General features: G+C 38.4%; 1 protein-coding gene across 11 annotated transcripts in view; it reads left to right on the plus strand.

The window, feature by feature from the left end:
- Nucleotides 1-25,208, plus strand: part of PPEF1 (protein phosphatase with EF-hand domain 1) — a 148,662-nt gene extending 123,454 nt beyond the window's left edge. For 10 of the 11 annotated variants that reach the window (XR_013825664.1, XR_013825665.1, XR_013825666.1 and 7 more), the window contains 6 exons: nt 11,706-11,812; nt 19,873-20,036; nt 21,709-21,793; nt 22,698-24,164; nt 24,798-25,017; nt 25,180-25,208. Coding sequence is in view for 1 of the 11 variants with exons in the window: in XM_079910172.1 (XP_079766298.1) it covers nt 11,706-11,812; nt 19,873-20,036; nt 21,709-21,793; nt 22,698-22,906 (565 nt within the window). In the remaining 10 variants the exon portion in view is untranslated. Of the gene's footprint in view, nt 1-11,705; nt 11,813-19,872; nt 20,037-21,708; nt 21,794-22,697; nt 25,018-25,179 lie in introns of those variants that run through there. The other variant, XM_079910172.1, reaches the window with a different exon arrangement.
- Nucleotides 25,209-26,428: the final 1,220 nt, after the last annotated feature.

The raw sequence follows: 26,428 nt of genomic DNA on the forward strand, positions 1-26,428 counted from the left end.
TGAAGAAAATGACTTACTCATTACTCATTAGTATAAACAAAATGGAAGTAATTCCAGAAGCCAAGTGGTGAATGCGCTCATATTTGAAACCAAGAGCAGCAATTTTCAATGTATGCATTAGATACTCCAAAAGAGTTGTAACAATTAACAATCTGGAAAACAACATATTAATTTCTCCACATCCTCATTAGTCTCATAAGTTATTACTCTTCTTAATTTTTGCCAAGCTGATGGATAAAAATGATAAATCTCATTGTTTTAATTAGCATATTTTAGACAGCTGAGTTTACCCATCTTATATTTTTGAACATTGCATTTTCTTTTCTTTGAATTTCCTGTTTATAGTATTCCCCTATTTTATATTGGGCTGTTTGTCATTTTCTGATAAATTTTTAGGAATTGTTTGCATAGAAGGGATGGAGGATTTTTATGGGCATGATGCATATATTTTGTTGGTGTCTTGATTTTACTTTATTCTATGAAATCACATTTTATAATTTCATTATAACTTTTGGATTTTCCCCTTCAGTAGAAAAATGTCTCCACATAAATTTTATACACACACACACATATATATATATTACATATATATATATATTACATATATATTTGTAATTTATTTTAACAGCTTTGTTGAAAGTTTACCAAATTAAAGTATACAATTCAATGATATTTGGTATATTTACAGAGTTGTGTAACATCACCATAAACTAATTTTTGAACATTTGTTCCATCCTAAAAAGAAAACTTGTATCCATTAGTAGTCACTCATCATTATCGCCTCCCCATCCCTGGCCACCGCCCCCCCCATCACAACTCTAGTTAACCACTAATCTACTTTCTGTCCCTATAGATTTGCCTATTCTGGAAATGTCATGTAAATAGGATTACACAATATGTGGTCTTTTGTGACTAGCTTCTTTTTCTTAGCACAGTGCTTTTGAGGTTCATTCATGTTGTAACATGTATCAGTACTTCAGTCCTTTTAATGGCTGAATAACATTCCATTGTATCAATAGACCTCATTTTCTTTGTCCATTTATCAGCTAATAGAAATGTGGGTTGTTTCCACTTTTTGGCTACTATGAATAATGTTGTTTTGAACGTTGGTGGACAGGGTTTTGTGTATACATTTGTTTTCATTTCTCTTGGGTATATACATGAAAGTGGAATTGCTGGCTTATATAGTAATGGTTATGTTTAACATTTTGAGGAACTTGCAAGCTTTTTTCCCAAGGGGATGCACAATTTTACATTCCCACCAGCAATGTATGAAGATTCCAATTTCTCCACATCCTTGACAACCCTTGTTATGATCTGTCTTTTTGATTATAGCCATCTTAGTGGATGTGAGGTAGGAACTCTTGGTTTTGATTTACATTTCCCTCATGACCAATGACTTTGAGGATCTTTTCATGTTCTTTTTGGGCATTTGTATATCTTCTTTAGTGAAATGTCTCTTTCAGATCCTTTTTCCATTTTTAATTGAGTTACTACTCTTTTTATTATTGCATTGTAAGAGTTATTCATATATCCTATATTCATGTCACTTATTAGATATATGATTTGCAAATAGTCTCTTCCATTCTATGGGATGTCTTTTCACTTTCTTGATGTTATTATTTGCAGCACAAAAGTTTTTAATTTTGATGAAATCCAATATATCTTTTTTTTCTGCTTTTTCTGTTTTCTGCTTGTGATGAGGTATCTAAGAACCAACTGCCTAAGTCAAAGTCATGAGGCTTTATTCCTATGTTTTCTTCTGAGAATTTTATAGATTATTTTTATAGATTAAGTTCTTATATTTGGATATCTGATCCATTTTGAGTTAATTTTTGTGTATAGTGTGAGGTAAGGGTCCAACCTTATTCTTTAAAATGTGGATATTCAATTTTCCCAGCAACATCAGTGGGAAAGACTATCCTTCCTCTATTTGACTGTCTTGGCACAGTTGTCAAAAATCAATTGACCATAAAGGTATGGGTTTATTTCTGAACTTTAAATTGTACTCCATTGACCTATATGACTATCGTAATGTGAGTAACACCCTGTCTTGATTACTGTAGCTTTTTGGTAACTTTGAAATTGAGAAAGGTGAGTTGAATTTGAGTCTTCTTTTTTAAGATTGTTTTCCATGTGATTTTAGAATCAGCTTGTCAACTTATGCAAAAATGCCCACTGGGATTTTGATAGGGATTATTTTGAATATGTAATATCAATTTCGGGCTATTGCCATTTTAACAATATTAAATATTCCAGTCCATATTGTTCTATTTATTTTGATCTTCTTTAATTTCCTTGAAAAATATTTTGTGCTTCTCAGTGTGCAAGTCTTGGACTTCCTTTGTTAAATTCATTTCTAAGTGTTTTATTCTTTTTGGTGCTGTAGTAAGTGGGATTGTTTTTTTTTTAATTTTTAAATTTAATTTTATTTATTTTTTTATACAGCAGGTTCTTGTTAGTCATCAATTTTATACACATCAGTGTATACATGTCATTCCCAATTGCCCAATTCATCACACCACCATCCCCACCCGCCAGCGGCTTTCTGCCCTTGGTGTCCATACGTTTGTTCTCTACATCTGTGTCTCAACTTCTGCCCTGCAAACCAGTTCATCTGTACCATTTTTCTAGGTTCCACGTACATGCATTAATATACGATATTTGTTTTTCTCTTTCTGACTTACTTCACTCTGTATGACAGTCTCTAGATCCATCCACGTCTCAACAAATGACTCAATTTCGTTCCTTTTTATGACTGAGTAATATTCCATTGTTTATATGTACCACATCTTCTTTAACCATTTGTCTGTCAATGGGCATTTAGGTTGCTTCCATGACCTGGCTATTGTAAATAGTGCTGCAATAGACAATGGGGTGCATGTGTCTTTTTTTTTTTTTTTAATTTATTTTATTTATTCTTTTTTTTGGCTGTGTTGGGTCTTCATTGCTGTGTGCGGGCTTTCTCTAGTTGAGGCGAGCGGGGGCTACTCTTCATTGTGGTGCGCAGGCTTCTCACTGCGGTGGCTTCCCTTGCTGTGGGGCGTGGGTTCCAGGCACACAGGCTTCAGTAGTTGTAGCACATGGACTCAGTAGTTGTGGCTCACAGGCTCTAGAGCACAGGCTCAGCAGTTGTGGCACACGGGCTTGTTGCTCCGCGGCATGTGGGATCTTCCCGGACCAGGGCTCGAACCCATGTCCCCTGCATTGGCAGGTGGATTCTTAACCACTGCGCCACCAGGGAAGCCCGCATGTGTCTTTTTGAATTATGGTTTTCTCTGGGTATATGTCCAGTAGTGGGATTGCTGGGTCATATGGTAATTCTATTTTTAGTTTTTTAAAGAACCTCCGTACTGTTCTCCATAGTGGCTGTATCAGTTTACATTCCCACCAACAGTGCAAGAGGGTTCCCTTTTCTCCACACCCTCTCCAGCATTTGTTTTTAGATTTTCTGATGATGCCCATTCTCACTGGTGTGAGGTGATACCTCATTGTAGTTTCAATTTGCATTTCTCTAATAATTAGTGATGTTGAGAAGCTTTTCATGTGCTTCCTGGCCATCTGTATGTCTTCTTTGGAGAAATGTCTATTTAGGTCTTCTGCCCATTTTCGGATTGGGTTGTTTGTTTCTTTAATTTTGAGCTGCATGAGCTGTTTATATATTTTGGAGATTAATCCTTTGTCCGTTGATTCGTTTGCAAATATTTTCTCTCAGCCTGAGGGTTGTCTTTTCATCTTGTTTATGGTTTCCTTTGCTGTGCAAAAGCTTTTAAGTTTCATTAGGTCCCATTTGTTTATTTTTATTTCCTTTACTCTAGGAGGTGGATCAAAAAACATCTTGCTGTGATTTATGTCAAAGAGTGTTCTTCCTATGGTTTCCTCTAAGAGTTTTATAGTGTCCAGTCTTACATTTAGGTCTTGAATTCATTTTGAGTTTATTTTTGTGTTTGGTGTTAGCCAGTGTTCTAATTTCATTCTTTTACATGTAGCTGTCCAGTTTTCCCAGCACCACTTATTGAAGAGACTGTCTTTTCTCCATTGTATATCCTTGCCTCCTTTGTCATAGATTAGTTGACCATAGGTGCGTGGGTTTATCTCCAGGCTTTCTATCTTGCTCCATTGACCTATGTTTCTGTTTTTGTGCCAGTACCATATTGTCTTGATTACTGTAGCTTTGTCATATAGTCTGAAGTCAGGGAGTCTGATTCCTCCAGCTCCGTTTTTTTCCCTCAAGACTGCTTTGGCTATTCGGGGTCTTTTGTGTCTCCGTACAAATTTTAAGATTTTTTGTGCTAGTTCTGTAAAAAATGCCATTGGTAATTTGATAGGGATTGCATTGAATCTGTAGATTGCTTTGGGTATTATAGTCATTTTCACAATGTTGATTCTTCCAATATAAGAACATGGTATATCTCTCCATCTGTTGGTACCATCTTTAATTTCTTTCATCAGTGTCTTATAGTTTTCTGCATATAGGTCTTCGTCTCCCTAGGTAGGTTTATTCCTCGGTATTTTATTCTTTTTGTTGCAATGGTAAATGAGAGTGTTTCCTGAATTTCTCTTTCAGATTTTTCATCATTAGTGTATAGGAATGCCAGAGATTTCTGTGCATTAATTTTGTATCCTGCAACTTTACCAAATGCATTGATTAGCTCTAGTAGTTTTCTGGTGGCCTCTTTAGGATTCTCTATGTATAGTATCATGTCATCTGCAGACAGTGACAGTTTTACTTCTTCTTTTCCAATTTGTATTCCTTTTATTTCTTTTTCTTCTCTGATTGCCGTGGCTAGGACTTCCAAAACTATGTTGAATAATAGTGGTGAGAGTGGACATCCTTGTCTTGTTCCTGATCTTAGAGGAAATGCTTTCAGTTTTTCACCATTGAGAATGATGTTTGCTGTGGGTTTGTCATACATGGCCTCTATTATGTTGACGCAGGTTCCCTCTATGCCCACTTTCTGGAGAATTTTTATCATAAATGGGTGTTGAATTTTGTCAATAGCTTTTTCTGCATCTATTGAGATGATCATATGGTTTTTATTCTTCAGTTTGTTAATATGGTATATCACTTTGATTGATTTGCGTATATTGAAGAATCCTTGCATCCCTGGGATAAATGCCACTTGATCATGGCGTATGATCCTTTTAATGAGTTGTTGGATTCTGTTTGCTAGTATTTTGTTGAGGATTTTTGCATCTATATTCATCAGTGATATTGGTCTGTAATTTTCCTTTTTTGTAGTATCTTTGTCTGGTTTTGGTATCAGGGTGATGGTGGCCTCATAGAATGAGTTTGGGAGTGTTCCTTCCTCTGCAGTTTTGGATGAGTTTGAGAAGGATGGGTGTTAGCGCTTCTCTAAATGTTTGATAGGATTCACCTGTGAAGCCATCTGGGCCTGGACTTTGTTTTTTGGAAGATCTTTAATCAGTTTCATTACTTGTGATTGGTCTGTTCATATTTTGTATATCTTCCTGGTTCAGTCTTGGAAGGTTATACCTTTCTAAGAATTTGTCCATTTCTTCCAGGTTGTCCATTTTTTTGGCATAGAGTTGCTCGTAGTAGTCTCTTAGGATGCTTTGTATTTCTGTGGTGTCTGTTGTAGCTTCTCCTTTTTCATTTCTAATTTTATTGATTTGAGCCCTCTCCCTCTTTTTCTTGTTGAGTCTTGCTAATAGTTTATCAATTTTGCTTATCTTCTCAAAGAACCAGCTTTTAGTTTTATTGATGCTTGCTACTGTTTTCTTTGTTTCTATTTCATTTATTTCTGGTCTGATCTTTATTTCTTTCCTTCTGCTAACTTTGATTTTCTTTGTTCTTCTTTCTCTAGTTCCTTTAGGTGTAAGGTTAGATTGTTTATTTGAGATTTTTCTTGTTTCTGGAGGTAGGCTTGTATATCTATAAACTTCCCTCTTAGCACTGGTTTTGCTGCATCCCATAGGTTTTGCATTGTCATGTTTTCATTGTCATTTGTCTCTAGGTATTTTTTGACTTCCTCTTTGATTTCTTCAGTGATCTCTTGGTTATTTAGTAACGTATTTTTTAGCCTCCATGTGTTTTTGTTTTTTACTTTTTTTCCCTGTAATTGATTTCTAGTCTCATAGTGTTGTGGTCAGAAAAGATGCTTGATATGATTTCAATTTTCTTAAATTTACTGAGGCTTGATTTGTGACCCGACGTGTGATCTATCATGGAGAATGTTCCATGTGCACTGGAGAAGAAAGTGTTATCTGCTGTTTTTGGATGGAATGTCCTATAAATAAATATCAGTTAAATCTATCTGGCCTATGGTGTCATTTAGAGCTTGTGTTTCCTTATTTATTTTCTGTTTGGATGGTCTTTCCACTGGTGTAAGTGAGGTGTTAAAGTCCTCCACTATTATTGTGTTACTGTTGATTTCCTCTTTTACAGCTGTTAGCATTTGCCTTATGTATTGAGGTGCTCCTATGTTGGGTGCATATATATTTATAATTGTTATATCTTCTTCTTGGATTGGTCCCTTTATCATGATGTAGTGTCCTTCCTTGTCTCTTGTAACATTCTTTATGTTAGTCTATTTTATCTGATATGAGTGTTGCTACTCCAGCTTTCTTTTGATTTCCATTTGCATGGAATATCTTTTTCCATCCCCTCACTTTCAGTCTGTATGTGTCCTTAGGTCTGAAGTGGGTCTTTTGTAGACAGCATATATATGGGTCTTGTTTTTGTATCCATTCAGCAAGCCTGTGTCTTTTGGTTGGAGCATTTAATCCACTCTCGTTTAAGGTAATTATGGATATGTATGTTCCTATGACCATTTTCTTAATTGTTTGGGGTTTGTTTTTGTAGGTCCTTTTCTTCTCTTGTGTTTCCCACTTAGAGAAGTTCCTTTAGCATTTGTTGTAGAGCCGGTTTGGTGGTGCTGAATTCTCTTCGCTTTTGCTTGTCTGTAAAGCTTTTGATTTCTCCATCAAATCTGAATGAGGTCCTTGCCCGGTAGAGTAATCTTGGTTGTAGGTTCTTCCCTTTCATCACTTTAAGTATATCATGCCACTCGCTTCTGGCTTGTAGAGTTTCTGCTGAGAAATCAGCTGTTAACCTTATGGGAGTTCCCTTGTATGTTATTTGTTGTTTTTCCCTTGCTGCTTTCAATCATTTTTCTTTCTCTTTAATTTTTGCCAATTTGATTACTATGTGTCTCGGTGTGTTTCTCCTTGAGTTTATCCTGTATGGGACTTGCTGCGCTTCCTGGACTTGGGTGGCTATTTCCTTTCCCATGTTAGGGAAGTTTTCGACTATAATCTCTTCAACAATTTTCTGTGGTCCTTTCTCTCTCTCTTTGCCTTCTGGGACCCCTATAATGCGAATGTTGTTGCCTTTACTGTTGTCCCAGAGGTCTCTTAGGCTGTCTTCATTTCTTTTCGTTCTTTTTCTTTAGTCTGTTCCGCAGCAGTGAACTCCACCATTCTGTCTTCCAGGTCACTTATCCGTTCTTCTGCCTCAGTTATTCTGCTATTGATTCCTTCAAGTGTAGTTTTCATTTCAGTTATTGTATTGTTCATCTCTGTTTGTTTGTTCTTGAATTCTTCTAGGTCTTTGTTAAACATTTCTTGCATCTTCTCAATCTTTGCCTCCATTCTTTTTCCGAGGTCCTGGATCATCTTCACTATCATTATTCTGAATTCTTTTTCTGGAAGGTTGCCTATCTCCACTTCATTTAGTTGTTTTTCTGGGGTTTTATCTTGTTCCTTCATCTGGTACATAGCCCTCTGCCTTTTCATCTTGTCTGTCTTTCCGTGAATGTGGTTTTTGTTTCACAGGCTGCAGGACTGTAGTTTTTCTTGCTTCTGCTGTCTGCCCTCCGGTGGGTGAGGCTATCTAAGAGGCTGTGCAAGCTTCCTGATGGGAGAGACTGGTGGTGGGTAGAGCTGACTGTTGCACTGGTGGGCAGAGCTCAGTAAAACTTTAATCTGCTTGACTACTGATGGGTGAGGCTGGGTTCCCTCCCTGTTGGTTGTTTGGCCTGAGGCACCCCAACACTGGAGCCTACCTGGGCTCTTTGGTGGGGCTAATGACAGACTCTGGGAGGGCTCACGCCAAGGAGTCCCTCCCAGGACTTCTGCTGCCAGTGTCCTTGTCCCCACGGTGAGCCACAGCCACCCCCCCTGCCTCTGCAGGAGAGCCTCCAACACTAGCAGGTAGGTCTGGTTCAGTCTCCCCTGGGGTCACTGCTCCTTCCCCTGGGTCCCGATGCACAGACTACTTAGTATGTGCCCTCCAAGAATGGGGTCTCTGTTTCCCCCAGTCCTGTCAAAGTCCTGCAGTCACATCCCACTAGGCCTCAAAGTCTGGTTCTCTAGGAATTCCTCCTTCCGTTGCCTGACCCCCAGGTTGGGAAGCCTGACGTGGGTCTCAGAACCTTCACTCCAGTGGGTGGACTTCTGTGGTATAAGTGTTCTCCAGTCTGCGAATCACCCACCCAGCAGTTATGGGATTTGATTTTACCGTGATTGCGCCCCTCCTACTGTCTCTTTGTGGCTTCTCCTTTGTCTTTGGATGTGGGGTATCTTTTTTGGTGAGTTCCAGTGTCTTCCTGTCGATGATTGTTCAGCAGCTAGTTGTGATTCTGGTGTTCTCACAAGAGGGAGTGAGAGCTGGGATTGTTTTCTTAATTACATTTTTGGATTATTCATTTATAATGTATAGAAATACAGTTGATTTTTGTATGTTGTGCAATCTTAATGAACTTCTTTATTAGTTCTAATAGTTTTTTTAATTTATCTTTTTTATTGAAGTATAGTTGCTGTACAAAGTTCTAATAGTTTTTAGTGGAATCTATGGGATTTTCTATATACAAGATCATATTATCTGTGAATGCGGATAGTTTTACTTCTTCCTTTCCAATCTGGATGCCTTTTACTTTCTTTTCTTGCTTAACTGCCTGGCTAGAACCTCCAAACCAATATTGAATAGAAGTGGTGAGAGCAGATACCCTTGTCTTCTTCCTGATCTTAAGAGGGACATATTCACTCTTTCAGCATTATGTATATTAGCTATGTGTTTTTTGTAGATGCCCCTTATCAGGTTGAGGATGTTCCCTTCCATGCCTAGTTTGTTGACTGTTTTTATCATGAAGAGTGTTGGATTTTGTCAAATACTTTTTCTGAATGTATTGAGATGATCATGTGGATTTTGTCCTTTATTCTATTAATATGATGTGTTACATTGATTAATTTGAGATGTTAAACAAACCTTGCATTCTTGGGATACATCCCACTTGTTAATGGTATATGATCCTTTTTATATATTGCTAGATGCAGTTTGCTAGTATTTTCCATCTATATTCATAAGAGTTATTGGTCTGTAGTTTTCTTGTGATCTTTGGTTTTGGTATCATGGTAATACTGGCTTTATATAATAAGATGGGTAGTATTCCCACCTTTTCTATTTTTTGGAAGAGTTTGTGAATGATTGGTATTAATTCTTTAAATGTTTGGTAGAATTCACCAGTGAAGCCATCTGGCCCTGAGCTTTTTTTTGTGAGAAGTTGTTTGATTACTTATTCAGTCTTGTTCCTTGTTCCAGGTATGTTCAGTTTTCTATTTCTTCCTAGCCAGTTTTGGTAATTTGTATCTTTATAGGAATTTGTCCGTTATCTAATTTGTTGGTGTACAATTGTTCATAGTATTCCCTTATACTTTTTATTTCTATAAGGTCAAATGTGATGACCCCTCTTTCTAAAATCATTTGACTTTAGAAATTTGGGTCTTTTTTTTTTCCTTAGCCAGTCTAGCTAAAAGTTTGTCAATTTTATTGATCTTTTCGAGGAACCAATTTTTGGTTTTGTTGATTTTCTCTATTGTTTTTTATTTCTCTATTTCATGTATTTCTCCTCTTTTTTTAATTATTTCCATCCATGTATTTGCTTTGGATTTTAGTTGAATCTTTTTTTTCTAGCTTTTGAAGATAGACATTATGCTATTGATTTGATATCTTTCTTTTTTAATATAGGTATTTATGGATATATATTTTCCTCTAAGCAGTTCTTTAATTGCATCTCATATGTTTTGGCATGTTTTATTTACAGTTTCATTCATCTTAAAGTATTTTCTATTTCTGTTGTGATTTCTTCTTTGACCCATTGGTTATTTAGGATTGTATTGCTTAATTTCCTTACATGGTGATTTTCCCAATTTCTTTGTTATTAATCTCTAATTTATTTATTTATTTGTAGTCAGGAAAGATACTTTGTATGGTTTTAATAATTTTAAATCTATTGAGACTTATGTTATGGCCTAACATGGGGTCTTATTGTGGAGAATATTCCATATACGCTTTAGAAGAATATATATTCTGCTGATGTTGGGTGAAGTGTTTTATAAAAATCTGTTAGATCCAATTGGTTTATAGTGCTGTTCAAGTCTTTTATATCCTTTTTGATTTTCTGCCCAGTTGTTCTATCTGTTATTGAAAGTAGAGTACTGAAGTCCCCAACTGTTATTATTGAATTGTCTATTTGCCCCCTCAATTCTGTCAGTTTTTGTTTCATGTAGCTTTGGGCTCTGTTGTTAGTTTCATATATGTTTTATAATTATTTCATCTTCTTGACTGATTGGTTCTTTTATCATTATAAAATATCCCTCTTTTTCTCTAGTAATAGCTTTTGTCTTAAAGTCTATTTTGTCTCCTATTAGTATGGCCACTCTAACTCTCTTCTGATTGCTGTTTGTATGGTATACTTTTTCCTTTCAAACTCTTTGTATCTTTGAAACTAAAGTGTGTCTCCTGTAGACAACATATAGTTGGATCTTATTTTTTAAATTCAGTCTCATAATCTCTGCTTTTTTATTTATTTAATCCATTCAAATACGATGTTATTATTGATATGGTTGGATTTACATCTGCCATTTTGCTTTTTGGGGGTGACTCATGACTACTTTGTTCCTCTGTTCCTCCTTTATTTTGAATTGATTTTTGTAAATGGTCTGAGGTAGAAGTTTAACATCCAGACATTAATCGTGCTAGCACTATTTTTAAAAATCGTCCTTTTCTACTGAATTTTAATACCTCCTTTGTCATATATATTGTTCCCATATATATTATAGTTCACTATATTTATGAAAATTCTATTCTATTCATGTATGTATCTGTCTTCTCTTGTGTCAATACCTGCTGTTTTGTTTAAGTAACTTTAAGGTAAATTTCAACATCTGCTATAGCAAGTCCCTCTTTGTTTTCCTTCTTGTCTTGGATATTCTCGTACACTAATTGTTCATGTGAATCTTTGTTTTATTTTTGGTTTTTTTTTTTTTTGCGGTATGTGGGCCTCTCACTGTTGTGGCCTCTCCCATTACGGAGCACAGGCTCCGGACGCGCAGGCTCAGCGGCCATGGCTCACGGGCACAGCGGCTCTGCGGCATGTGGGATCTTCCCGGACCGGGGCACGAACCCGTATCCCCTGCATTGGCAGGCGGACTCTCAACCACTGCGCCACCAGGGAAGCCCTCATGTGAATCTTTGAAATCAAAAAGAAAATACCGGTGATAATCCTTTTAAAATTTCACACACACATACATATAAACACATTCACCACCTAGTAATATGCTATTTGTTAAGTTAGACAGTTCATTTAATGTAGAAACTGATGAGTGGCAACAAATCATATTAAAATGAAACAGAACAGGATGACTTATGTAACTTTCACCTAATAATTATTTTCTTAACATAGGATGAATGCTGTTGAAAGTAGAGCCATCAGGATGTTAAAAGAGAGAATGATTTCACAAAAAACTGACCTCATTCGTGTTTTCCAACTTCAAGACAGCAGTAAATCAGGTAAAAAAAATTACGTAATGCTTACCATTTCTTAACATACCAGGTTACATACAAATTAGTTTTCATTTTCATTGTTTCCTTAAGATTTCAGTTTTCTACTTTTACCAGCAAGGAATGATAGAGATAAAAATGAAATATAATCCATTATATGCTTGGACAAAAGCATATTCCTCCTTTTCAGTAAGCTTCTTTCAACTTAAAAAAAACAACAACAACCCAGAATTAGACTCCTCTTCTGGTAGTATGTTTGACTAGACACTCTGGAAGGTCCTCCTGTTTAGAAACAGCTAGATTCTAGAGGATACATTAGTTTAATGCATTTACCAGCCTCACAGTAATTAAGATAAATCTCTAGGCTGCATTTCCTCTCCCCATTAAAGGATTTTTAAAACCACATGTTGGAACATGGAGCAGCAAGCAAGCACAAAAGGCTAGATTGTCCTGGGGGCAAATACTAATATTGGTGTAGCAGTCAATCCTGAGACTAAACCATAGGATAGTAGAAAGATGGATAAGCTGAATTTGAGACTGACAACATTAAGCCTAGATCCTCAAAGTGACTAAAGTAGTCCTAGGTCTGTAGTGCCCCCAACTCCTGGCAAGCAAATGCAAATCCATCTTCATGGGAAGTGTCCCTAATGTGGGCCACTAGTATATCCAGAGATTAAGATCAACTAATGTGAGGTCACAACCGAAGATCACCAAACAAACAAGGGGACAAGCTACCACGAGGGAGAGTCAGCAGAAACAATAAGCAACAGATTAGTTTCCCAAGGACATCATATATTGGAATTATCAAATACAAAATAAAAAATTACTGACAAAGAAAATGTTTAAAGAAATGAAAGATGGAATCACAAATACGCATTTGAAAATGATTTAAAGAAGAACCATTTTTATTTTATATAGATATAAAAACTCATTAAGAAAACATAGTAAGTGGGTTTAACAGAAGATTAGACATTGCTTAAAAAAGAATTAGAGGGCTTCCCTGGTGGCGCAGTGGTTGAGAGTCCGCCTGCCGATGCAGGGGACACGGGTTTGTGCCCCGGTCCGTGAGGATCCCACGTGCCGCGGAGCGGCTGGGCCTGTGGGCCATGGCCACTGGGCCTGCGCGTCCGGAGCCTGTGCTCTGCAGCGGGAGGGGCCACAGCAGTGAGAGGCCGTGTACCGCAAAAAAAAAAAAAAAAAAAAAAAGAATTAGAAAGATTAAGAATCAAATGTGTAACATACATCTAATCAGGGTCCCAGGAGGAGAGAATGTAAGAGAGAATATATTTGACATGATGATGGCTGAGACTTTTCCAATACTGTTGAAAGACTCAAATTCACAGATAAAGAGGAACAGTGATTCTCAAATAGGGTAAATAAAATTAAATTCACGCCTACACACACTTGTGGTGAAACTGCACAGCACCAACAGTGAAGAGAAAATCTTAAAAGCAAGCAGAGGAAACACACGGTGCTACAGAGACAACAATTAGAGTGACATCAGACTTCTCAACAGTTGCAACAGAAGCCAGTAGACAGTAGAGTCATATATATAGGTGGTCCCCAATTTATGGTGGTCCAACTTACAATTTTTCAACTTTAAAATGGTGTGAAAGCCATATGCATTGAGTAGAAACCATCTTCGAATTTTGATCTTTTCCCAGGCTAGCAATATGTGGTACAATGCTCTCTCATGATGCTGGGTAGTAGCATTGAGCCACAGCTCCCAGTCAGCCACAAGATCACAAGGGTAAACAACCAATACACTTAGAACCATTCCATACCCATACAGCCATTCTGTTTTTCACTTTCAGTACAGTATTCAATAAATTACATGAGATATTCGACACTTTACTATAAAATAGGTTTTGTGTTAGATGATTTTGCCCAACTATAGGCTAATGTAAGTGTTCTGAGCACATTTAAGCTAGGCTAGGCTAAGCTATGCTGTTCAGTAGGTTAGATGTAAATATTAAATGCATTTTTTACTCACAATATCTTAAACTTATGATAGGTTTATTGGGATGTAACTGCATTTTACGTCAGGGAAAATCTGTACAAAACATTGAAAATAAAATTTACGAAAAGATACAACATGAAAACACTAACAAAAACAAAGTGGGAACAGCTGTATTAATATCAGACAAAGTAGACTTCAAGGAGATATACATTACTAGAAAAATAAAGGGACACTTTATGATAAAATATTCAGTTTTCCAACTAAATCCATTCTAAATGTGTATGCACCTATTAATATAGCCTCCTTCAAATATATGTAAAACAAAAATGCACCGAACAAGTAGAAGTAGAAAAACCTACCATCATAGTGAGAGATTTTAACACTCCTCTCTCACAGGAACCGAAAGTATAAACAGACAAAAAGATTAGCTAACGTTCCCTAAAAGACATATTTAATATATAGAACTCTGCATCCAACATTGCAGAATATACATTGCTGTCAAGCACAAATGGAACATTTACAAAAATTGACCATTAAATGGAACATAAAGTAAATCTCAACAAATTTTGTATTGGAAACATATAGAATAAATTCTCTGACATAGTGAATTGAGCTACAACTCAATTACATAAGGTAGCTAGAAAATCCCCTTGGGCTTGGAAATGAGAAATACACTTCTAAATAACCCTTGGATCAAAGAAGAAATCACAGTGGAAGTTAGAATGCTGAAATTGAGTAATGAAAATACAACATATCAGAACTTATGGGATGCAAATTAGAGAGGCATTGATATCCTTCAATGTATATATTTTAAAAGATGAAACTGTGATCAACAAAGTAACAAAAAGTGGTTCTTTGAAGAAAATGTTGATATAACCCTCATAAGGAGAGAAAGAAAGAGAGACCAAATGACTGATGCCAGAATTGAAAGGGGGGACATTACTACAGACTTTACAGATATTAAAAAGATCATAAGATATATTATGGAAATTCTTATGCTAATAAATGGAAACTTTAGATTAAATGGACACATTCTTAAAATATATATGTACACATACACTTATAAAAACTGACACAAAAAGAAATAGAAAATCTGAACAATCCTATAACTATTAAAGAAATTGGATCTGAAATTTTGAAACTTTCCACATAGAAAGCTCTGAGCTCATATAGCTTCATTAGCCATTACAGTATGCATATTTAATATTTTAAGAAAGAAATGAAACCAGTGTTACAGAAACTCTTCCAGAGAATAGAAATAGAGGGAACACTTTCTTTTTTTTTTTGGCTGTGCCACATGGTTTGAGGGTTCCCAGACCAGGGATCAAACCCGTGCCCTTGGCAGTGAAAGCACGGAGTCCTGACCACTGGACCACCAGGGAATTCTCAAGGGAACACTTTCAAGATGATTTTAGGAGGTCAGCATAACCTTGATACCAAAACCTAACAAGAACATTATGGAAAAGGAAAATTAAAAGCTAATATCACTCATACATTTAGATGAAAAAAATCCTGGAAGAAATAATGAAATAATAGCAAAAGGTTAGTGTATCAGAACAGAGTTTAGTTTATTCTAGGAACACTAGGAATTCTAGGTTGTTTTAGCATTTGAAAATCAATCAGTGTAATTCACCACTTAACAAAACTTAGAGAGGTAATATAATTCTCTCAAGAAAAAAATTGTTTCATGTATTTCGCCCTGGTTTCATGGGTTTAAAAAACATTTAGAAAACTAAAAATGGAAGTAAACTTCCTTAATCTCATCAAGGATATCTACCAAAGCCTATAGAAAATACCATACTTAATGGAGACATATTGAAACCTTTCCTTCAAAGTTTGGGAATGAGGGAAGGATGCTGTAGCAGGCTGAATAATGTCCCTTCCCATAATATATCCACATTCTAATCCCCAGAATCTGTGACTGTTACCTTATTTGGCAAAAGGGACTTTGCAGATGTGATTAAGTTAAAGATCTTGACCTGAGGAGATTATCCTGCATTATCTAGGTGGGTCTGGTGTAATCACAATGGTCTTTATAAGAGGGACATAGGAAGAGTCAGAATCAGAGGAGAATGTGATGTGATGATGGAAGCAGATATTGAAATAATGCCTTTTGAAAATGGAGGAAGGTGCCCCAAGCCAAGGAATATAGGCAGCCATTAGAAGCTGAAAAAGGCAAGGAAAGAGATTCTCCCTTCAGAGCCTCCAGAAGGAACCAGCCCTGCTGACACTTGACTTTGGCCCAGTGAAACTGATTTTGTACTTCTAACCTCCAGAACTGTAAGAGAATAAATATGTGTTATTTTAAGCCACTAACTCTATGGTAATTTGTTAGAGCAGCAGTAGGAAACTAATAAGAGGCCCCCTCTCAAGACTCTGTTCAACTTTGTACTAGGGATGCTAGCCAGTACAATAAGGCAAGTTAAATAAAATGATAAGGCTTAGAAAGAAGAAATAAAATGTCACTGTGCATAGACAACATGCCAAATAAATCCACAGAAAAACTGTTAGAATTAATAAGTGAATTTAGCAAGTTGTAGAACCTCAAGGTCAATAAACAGAAATTGATTGCACTTCCATATACTAGTGTATCAGTCAGAGTCTATTCAGGAGAAAGAAACCACATCAGTAATTTGAACAAGGAAAAAATATAAAGAATTATAAACTAGTAAAAGGTGATTAATTACTAGTAGGAATAAAAGAGAACTCTAAAGAATACAAGAACAGAAAGTGTAGGGAACAACTACTGTCTCTAAAGCTGAGAGAGAGTATCCAAGGAAGGAACAAACTTGGAAGAGTCCCCTACTTCCAACCAAGGCTAAGATTCAGACCTCATTGGAGAGGGTGTCACTCTGGCCTGCTGGATGGGGTGAAAGTTCACTGAGGTGTCTCAGGTCAGAGTTGGCCTGTAGCTAGTGGGCTAGGAAGAGAATGGAGCCACCCACTGTGGTGCCATCAAAACTCTCTTTGGGCTATGCACCACTGTGTCTCCCACACACTGCTGGCAAGGGAACCACCCACTGCGGTGTCCATGAAGTTCACTAGAGAGTGGGTGCCACTGCATTTCCCACACACCTAGCAGCCATGCTATGCTGTAGAAGCAAGAAGCAAAGTACACCAGAGCCGTTTCTTCTGCTATGTCTTAGAGCATTCTTCCTGCACCCTCTGCTGACAAAGCCTAGCATTATGCCAGGTGCCAAAGGAGAAATATTTACAGGGTTCAGCTCCAATATCACAAAACACGGCAAAGAAAGGTAGATTTTTAAGTGGGTGGAAGTAAATTGATAACTGGTATAGGCAGCCATTAACTTTTAGATAATGAAAATCTTAAAAGATACCATTCACAATAGATAATCAAGTACCGAGAAGGAAACCAAATGATTGATGTGTGAGATTTCTAAAATATTATTAAAAGAAATAAAAAAGAACTGAAATACATGGGTGGGTATTACTGTGTTCAAGGGCCAAAGTTGTCAAGATATAAATTCTCCCCAAATTGAGCTATAGGTTTAATGCACCAAAGGGACATGTACAGAATGTTCTTAGCAGCACTGTTTGTAATAGCACCAAACTGTAGATAATCCAGTGTCCACCAACAATAGAATGGGTATATAAATTTTGAATATGTGGAATACTATACATCAATGAAAATGAAGACACTACAACTAAATGGAACATGGCTGAATCTCATGAACTTAGTGTTGAGCAAAGGAAGTAAGATTCCTCCCAAAATATTTACTTTATGATTCTGTTTATATATAGATCAAAAAAGGCAAAAAGTAAATTATAGTGTTAGAAATCAATATAGTGACTCTCCTTGGGAAAGTGGGAGGTGATAGTAATTATGAGGGTCCACAGAGGGGGCTTTTGGATATTGGCAATGTTGTATTTCTTGTCCTTGGTGGTGGTTGCATAAGAAACTCCTTTGTGATAATTCACTGAGTTCTGTATTTGTTTTGTGAACTTTTCTGTATGCGTTAAACTTCAATTAAAAAAAAAAAAGAATTATGTCCTTAGCAGGTAAGTGTTTGGGGAGTCATCTTGGTGGGAATGTAAAATGGCTACTCTTTTTTTTAAAAATTAATTTATTTTTGGCTGTGTTGGGTCTTCGTTGCTGCATGCAGGCTTTCTCTAGTTGTGGCAAGCAGGGGCTACTCTTCCTTGCAGTGCGTGGGCTTCCCATTGTGGTGGCTTCTCTTGTTGTGGAGCGTGCGGACTAGGTGCACGGGCTTCAGTAGTTGTGGCTCGTGGGCTTTGGAGCGCAGGCTCAGTAGTTGTGGCGCATGGGCTTAGTTGCTCCGCGGCATGTGGGATCCTCCTGGACTAGGGATCGAACCCATGTCCCCTGCATTGGCAGGCAGATTCTTAACCACTGTGCCACCAGGGAAGTCCCTGAATATTTTTTATTAAAAAAATTTTTTTGCTATTGAGTTGTAGGCATTCTTTATATATTTTGAAAACTAACCATTCTTCAGATATATGGTTTGCAAAAGTTTTTCCCATTCTGTAGGTTGGCTTTTCATTTTGGTGTTGGTTTTTTGCTGTGCAGAAGTTGTGGAGCATGGGTTTTAAGTGCGTGGGCTTCAGTAGTTGTGGCGTGCAGCCTCAGTAGTTGTGGCACACGTGCTTAGTTGCTCCACGGCATGTGGGATCTTCCTGGACCAGGGCTCGAACCCCTGTCCCCTGCATTGGCAGGCGGATTCTTAATCACTGCACCACCAGGGAAGTCCCTGGCTACTCTTCCTTTCTCTTTTTTGCTTTTTAATAAATTTATTTATTTGTTTGTTTCTTTGTTTATTTATGGCTGCATTAGGTCTTCGTTGCTGCACGTGGGCTTTCTTTAGTTGCCTCAAGTGGGGGCTACTCTTCATTGTGGTGCACGGGCTTCTCACTGCGGTGGCTTCTCTTGTTGCGGAGCACGGGGTCTAGGTGTGCGGGCTTCAGTAGTTGTGGCACGCGGGCTCAGTAGTTGTGGCATGCGGACTCGAGTGCAGGCTCAGTAGTTGTGGCGCACGGGCTTAGTTGCTCCACCGCATGTGGGATCTTCCCGGACCAGGGCTCAAACCCGTGTCCCCTGCATTGGCAGGCGGATTCTTAACCACTGCGCCACCAGGGAAGCCCCCTGGCTACTCTTTCTTGACAGCAGTTTGGCGATATATATCAAAAGGCTTAAAAATGTACATACCCTTTGATCCAGCAATTCCACTTCTAGGAATGATCCTAAGAAAATAATAGAATAGTTTCACAGCCGTTAAAAGAATGATGTAGATCTATGTTTATTAACGTAGATGCATGTCCATGATTTATTGTAAGTGAAAAATCAGGCTAGAATATATATGTTTGTTATGTGTGTGTGTTGCCATATGTAATACACGTATGTAAAACATGGTATAAAGTATATTTGGCTTTAAGAAAGGTAAAATATACATGTTTATATACATGGAAGAACATATCTTTAATAATCAGAAAAAATAAAGGTATTTATATTTCAAAAACCTACATATAATTTTAGGGGATGAAAGGATATTACCTGGGAAAATGAGACATGAACAATATGCCCAAATGTTAAAAATAAAAGTAATCTTTTATCCTTTATATCCTTTTGTGTTTTCAAATCTTCTATTATAAACATACCTTACTTTGTTAATAAGAAAAGCAGGGCTTCCCTGGTGGCGCAGTGGTTGAGGATCCGCCTGCCGATGCAGGGGACACGGGTTCGTGACCCAGTCCGGGAAGATCCCACATGCCACGGAGCGGCTGGGCCCATGAGCCATGGCCGCTGAGCCTACGCGTCCGGAGGCTGTGCTCCGCAACGAGAGAGGCCACAGCAGTAAGAGGCCCGCGTACCACAAAAAAAAAAAAAAAAAAAAGGGAAAAAATATAGTATACCCAAATTCTGATTGCTTACCCATAACAGTAAAGGAAAGATTTGCAGCACCCCAAAGGTTATTCTTCCCTCAGAGTCGGGGGGTCTGGTAGGACAGATCATAAAGGGGAGCAGAGGCACCCAGGCCTCAAAACCAAGGCTGTCTGCTTGCTCCATTGATGAGGTTGCATTTTTTATCAAATTCTCAACCAATTATATGGGCTTTGTTGCTGTTGTCGTTAGGAAAACTTTCTGTGGGCCAGTGGGCTTTTTCCATGGAGAACATTTTGGGGCTGAACTTGCCATGGAGATCCCTGAGTTCACATCTGGTAACCACAGACAAAGATGGAAATATTGACTACATGTCCAGCTTCCAGGATATCCACATTCAGAAACCTGTGAAAGAGGTAAGTGAAACACAGCCCCCGGCTAAAACCTGGCTGGCGTCAAAACAGCCTTTGCACGACTTTTAAGAGTTCCTTTGTTCTTTGAAAAGTTGGGAGTGGAATCGTCTAATGGGTGGGCGTGGCACTCTTAGGAAAGACCTAAGGGGGATCTTCCAGATACATTGTGATCTGTTCAGGAAGTTTGTGTGTTCTAAGGATAGGCAAAAAGAAAAAAGAAGAAAAGGCTTCTGCAAGCAAATCTGTGTCACATATGTGATTCTTCTCTTAAGTGCTGTCCACCAGAAGGGCATATATGACATCTATTCTTTCATATAATACTCTTTAAAATACTCAACATACTCCTATTAACTGTCAGTAAGTATAGACTTACTGATATGACATCTTATACCTTAAAGAATTTTAAAATTTAGAATTTCTTATTAAAATGGGAATACCCCAGGGAGAGTTGTCAGACCCCCAGTACTTATTAGTTAACAACTCATCAGCAATTAGTTATAATATTGGGCTGAAAGTGAGTTGATGGGAACTAGAACTGGGGTGATTGTTTGCAGGAGAGTTGAGAAGTTGAGCAGGAAAAGGGAAGTAAAACTGCACGTGGGAAACTAAAATATCCACAGAAAGGAGGCTTTTGGCTTCACTTGAGAGACATTTTACCATGGTGGCTAAGCTCCTAGGCCTTGGCTTCAGGCCAAGATTCAAATCCCACTTACCAGCTATGTGAACCTTGGGAAACTTACTTTACCTCTCTGTCTTCCAGCCTGTAAAATGGGCATAATAATAGTTCTGTTCCTTGGGGCTATTGTTGAGGTGTTGCAGTTTTCTTATGACAGGGCCGAAAGTAAGCTCATCACACGGGATGAATTGTGCCGAGGCACAGCAGTAGAGGGCTGCCGCTCGCTCAGGCAAAACAGCGCGGTCTGTCCTGCTGTGGTAGCTTTTATTTAAGCATTATCTATGTTTTCATTTCAAGACTTGTTTTCTTAACATTCCAGAAATGCCAAAGCAGAAACATATGCTTTTATTGATTATACAAGCAACAATGGGCTTTCTTGAAGACATGCCGTGCTTCGGCCTTGAGCGCAAAAGCAGCACAAGGACATTTCCTTGTGTTCCCATTATTCTGATTATACTGAAGTAGCACAAGGACGTTTCCTTGTGTTCCCACCACTCTGATTAGACTGAGGACACCTCATGGATCAGTGCCCAAAGCACTCAATGCTTCTTCGCAGGCCCCCGGTTTGCCGGGGGGTAGGGTGGGGGGGCTCAAAGCATCCAGGACTGTTTGCAGTTCTGGCTTATTCGCATGCCCCCGGTTTGCTGGCGGGGGGGGGGGGGGCTCATGGGTCACGTCTCCTTTCCATGTCCTCAGTTATTCCACTACATTGAGGACTGAATTAAATAATCCATAGAAGCTGTCAGTGCAGAGCCTGGCACACAGATTCGCTTTGGCCCGTCCCCTAAGGAACAGAGACTGCAGGCGCTACAGAACGCAAGAGCATGGTCTTTTATCTGATTTAAGAGGGTTGGGCCTCCAAGGAAGGCCTGCCTTCTCAAATTTCTATCTAAATCACATACTTCGAATTGGTGACCATGTTGTGTGTTTGTTACTTTTACTAAAATTAACCTGTTATAAATTCTATATGTCTTAACACTTAGACAGTCTTTATTTTAGGTTCAGTCTACTCTGATTGAAACAGTGTACAGATACCGATCTGACCTGCAAATCATCTTTAATGTCATTGACTCTAATCACTCAGGTAGGTTCACTTTGATTGGTTCAGTAGCAATAGAAAGCAAAGGCTAGTCTGTTTTTTTAAACCAGAATTCTGTTTTCATCTATTGCATTCTTCATCCAAACTTGATTTAACTCAGGGGTGGGGGGTAGGGACAAACTCATGTTTAATATTATTGTGTTTTTTAGTTTGGCCACAGACTCTCTATTCGAGTCCATATAGTATAGGCTTATATATCCATTAGTCAGACAAGAATAGCTCCTTTTATAAATCACCAGCACAGATGAAAAGATAATTCACTGTCCATTTAAAAATTGTACTTATTCCTGGCAATAAAAATCATTCCTAGAGTTCTGATTCTGTTTTGGGGACTAAGAACTCATTTTCTGCTTAGCTTTGATGTGCAGTTATTTATTTTCAAACTTAAAAAAAAATCATCAGATAATCCCCAACTGCAGAGACCATTGAATACCAAAAAACCAATAATCAAAACACAAAAGTAAATTACTGCCTATAGAAAATGGCAGAGCCACTGTCTGCAATCCTCTTTTTGAGTCCCAGGGTTAATTCTCCCTCTGCTTTGATGTAGCTCTCCTCTGCCCTCCTTCCATGTCCCTCTCCCTTAGGTTTTAGATCTTGTAATTTCTATACTACATATAGTACCACATCTACAATCTCCCCCGCCCCATTCCTTCACTGTTCACTCATTCCAGCTTTAGAAGAATAATCTCAGGATCACTTGGTAGTTGAAAGTGACATATTGTTTCTTATATTTACAATCTTACTTTTCCATTTCCTTCAGTGTCTCGATGGTCAGGCATGTTAGTGAGCTGCTAATTGGGACTATTCAGTCAGTATGGCTTTCCCCACCCCTCTCTAAGGTGGGTCTTAAAATGAACACTCATGACCTTCTCCTATATTCTTTTAGGCCTGATCTCCATGGAAGAATTTCGTAGCATATGGAAACTTTTCAAAAGTCACTACCGTGTCTGTGTTGATGATTCCCAGTTAGATGAGCTCACCGAAAGGATGGACTTAAACAAAGATGGAAGCATTGATTTTAATGAGTTTTTAAAGGCTTTCTATGTAGTGCATAAATTTGACAAGTTGAGTAAATCAGACACCAAGGTTGCTTAACAAGAATTAGGGCTTTCTCTCCTTGTAAACAGTTGGCCCAAATCACTGACACAATCTTTGCCACGACCCTTGAAATTCATAGTGAGTAGTAGAGAAAAGTAGACCCCAATTCACACCATGAGCAGATGTATAATGTGGGTATTGGAAGTCCCTAGTAAACTGCTATTGGTAAGACTAGGTTAAATGTCAGCTGATAGGATTTGGCTCCAGTGGCGGGACTCACACACTGCCAGGTAGTAACTGGATTTGAGCCTAGTGTTGGTCTCTTGGATGCCACCTAACCAGGAGACCTGAGCAGTTTGTAAACATATTGAAAAGAACCCATAGAATACCAGAGGAAAGTTCAACATCTGTGAGTGGTTGAGGGATGGGAGGAGGAATACCAAACTATTAAAAATATTTCCATCTTTAAACTGTAATCTTCTTTGGAGATATCATAAACCAGTGATTTTCAGCTGTGAGGGAACCACCTTCAGGGATGGGGGCCATATCAGAATCTGCGGGGGAAGCTGTGGGAGTGTATTGTTTGAAAAAGCGTATTTTTTTCTTGTCTGTTGGAGATAGAAAGTGAGTACATTCAGACTGAGCCCTATAGTTAATATGGTTTGACACCTTCACTGGTAAGATGGGGCCTTGGTGATGCATACGTTGTGCAATTTATTCTGCCATTCTGATGGCCTATCAAACATAATAAGAGATTTCTGTTTGAAGGTGAGTATATGTTTCATTTTCTTCTTGAAGTTTGAGAACTTTAAGATCTATGAATATGCCAGGTTAGATATCCTGCTACACACACCAGAAATAATGGATCACATATAACAAATATCTTTTAAAAATGCATAGCTGAGCTGGCAAGTAAGTAAAAGAAACCCCAGGGGCAGGGGGGACTTCCCTGGTGGCTCAGTGGATAAGAATCTGCCTGCCAGTGCAGGGGACACAGGTTCGATCCCTGGTCCAAGAAGATCCCACGTGCCACGGAGCACATAAGCCCGTGTGCCACAACTACTGAGCCTGTGCTCTAGAGCCCGCTAGCCACAACTACTGAGCCTGTGCGCCACAACTACTGAAGCCTGTGTGCTGCAACTACTGAAGCCTGCGCGCCTAGAGCCCATGCTCCACAAGAGAAGCCGCCACAATGAGAAGCCCGTGCACTGCAACAGAGAGTAGCCCCTGCTCACCACAACTAGAGAAAGCCTGTCTGCAGCAATGAAGACCCAACACAGCCAAAAATAAATAAAATTAAAAAAGAAACCCCAAGGTTAGGAAAAAAGAGAGCTTAATTAAAATCATAGCAATATTAACTTTGGACAGGATAGACTTTAAGGCAAAGAATAATATCATTAGGTATAAAAAGGTCATTACTGAATGCTAAAAGGAATGATTCACCAGGAAGATGTAATAGTTTATAAACTGATATGCATCTAAAAAATTAGAGCTTTACAATTGATAGTGCAAAAGTTGACATAACTAATAGGAGAAATTGATAGAGGGAGATTTTTAATATACCTCTGTCAGTAATTGAGCACGTAAATAAAAAACTTGTGTATAGAAAATTGGACAACCCAGTTAATCCACCTGATCATGCATGTATATGTATACTCTGCATCAGTTTCAGAGAATACACATTTCCAAGCACTTATGGAACATTTATAAAAACTGATCATGTATTAGACCACAAAACATATCTCAAATACTAAGCAATCAGTTAACAAAGATGCTACATTTTCTGGTCATTGTGCATAATTTTCCTGGGGAAAAATATAATTTACTAATGCTAACTCAAGAACAATAGGAGGGGCTAAAGAGACACATAACCATTAAAGAATGTGTCGGTTTGGCTAGGCTGAACTACATTTCTCAGAATTCCCCTTCTTGTATGTTTCTGGTTAAGGTGGGCCACAGTGGAGATTCCTGAGAGAGTTGGAAGGCAAAGAGAAGCGGCAACCATCGTGTAGCTCCCACACGCTCTTGCTGAGCTGCCGATTCACCTTGTGGGTGTGAAGCAGCAGCTAGGCCTGCAGTTGCTCTACAGTCCCCTGGCTCCCCTGTTAGCTGCTCCGATTCCCGGGACCACTGTGTGTGTTTAGCTCCGTGATGGCCGCCCGGGCCAGGTGTGTGTGTTTAGCGCCATGATGCGATTCTCGGGCCAGGTGTGTGTGTTTAGCGCCATGATGCGATTCTCGGGCCAGGTGTGTGTGTTTAGCGCCATGATGAGCTTTCTCGGGTCCAGTGTGCGTGTTGACCGCCATGATGAAGGGCCCTGGCTTTTTCAGGTCGCCAAGGCCTCAGGCTTTAGTCCGTTCTTGTGGGGTGCCAGCTTGTGCCTGTGGGTTTGAGCCTGCTCCGGATCTTCCCTGACTGCCTGCCCTGTGGACTTCGAGCTCCGGAATCAGGTATGGTGTCAGCAGCCTTACGGAGCCTGCTTAGCCAGCTCCCACATTTGCACAAGCCACTTCAACTGTTGATACACACACACGCACACACACACGCACACGTATATATATCTCCTACTGGCTTGGCCTCTGGTTGAACCCTGATTGATACAGAATTTGGTACTGAGAGTGGTTCTGGAAAAACAGAATCTTAAAAAACGTGTGCTCTGAATGTGTATAAGCTGATGTGTGCAGAGCTTCTGCTGCGTTATCTCACGTGAAAATCCACTGCTCATCCCGGAATAGTTGTTTTAAGAAACGTCCAATCTCTGGCACAACCAGATGAGTCTTTTTTTGTTGCTTCCTGAATGTCATTTGGTTATTTATTCTCGGGCTTCCTCCTGCAACTCTCATTTTCTCCCTTGGGTTTCTAATCCCTGCAATTAATTATATGCCTTTGTTGGAAATTTTACCTAAAAATATCCTTTGATTTTACTAAAGATTATCATTTAATGTTGTAAACTTATGCCTGACACGAGTTGTACTTAACCACACTTCAGTTTTACAAAGTATGTATATAAACGTAAATGTATATATTTTAAAAATTTATATGTATAGAGTTGTGAAATATCATTTTTAATTTATATTTCTTAATTGCAAATGAGATTGAGCATCTTTTCATTAGTTTGTTGGTCAGTCTGTTTTCTAAGAAAATGCTTATTCTTATCCTTTGCTCATTTTTCTAATAGCTATTTGTCTTTTTCTTACTGATGTCTAGGAACTTTAAAACGCTTCTTGGTACAAATTCTCTGTTCTTGATTTGGGAAGCAGATATCTTTTTTTTTTTTAAACATCTTTATTGGGGTATAATTGCTTTACAATGGTGTGTTAGTTTCTGCTTTATAACAAAGTGAATCAGTTATACATATACATATGTTCCCATATCTCTTCCCTCTTGCGTCTCCCTCCCTATCCCACCCCTCCAGGCGGTCACAAAGCACCAAAGCACCGAGCTGATCTCCCGGGAAGCAGGTATCTTATCCCTCTGTGACTTGATTTTTCACTTCCTTTCTGACATATGTTTTCAACTAAGTTTTAAATTTCAATTTATTTTATTTCAATTTATCAGTCTTTTCCTTTATAATTTGTG

The sequence above is a fragment of the Stenella coeruleoalba genome (genome assembly GCF_951394435.1).
Source record: "Stenella coeruleoalba genome assembly, chromosome: X".
Classification (NCBI taxonomy): domain Eukaryota; kingdom Metazoa; phylum Chordata; class Mammalia; order Artiodactyla; family Delphinidae; genus Stenella; species Stenella coeruleoalba.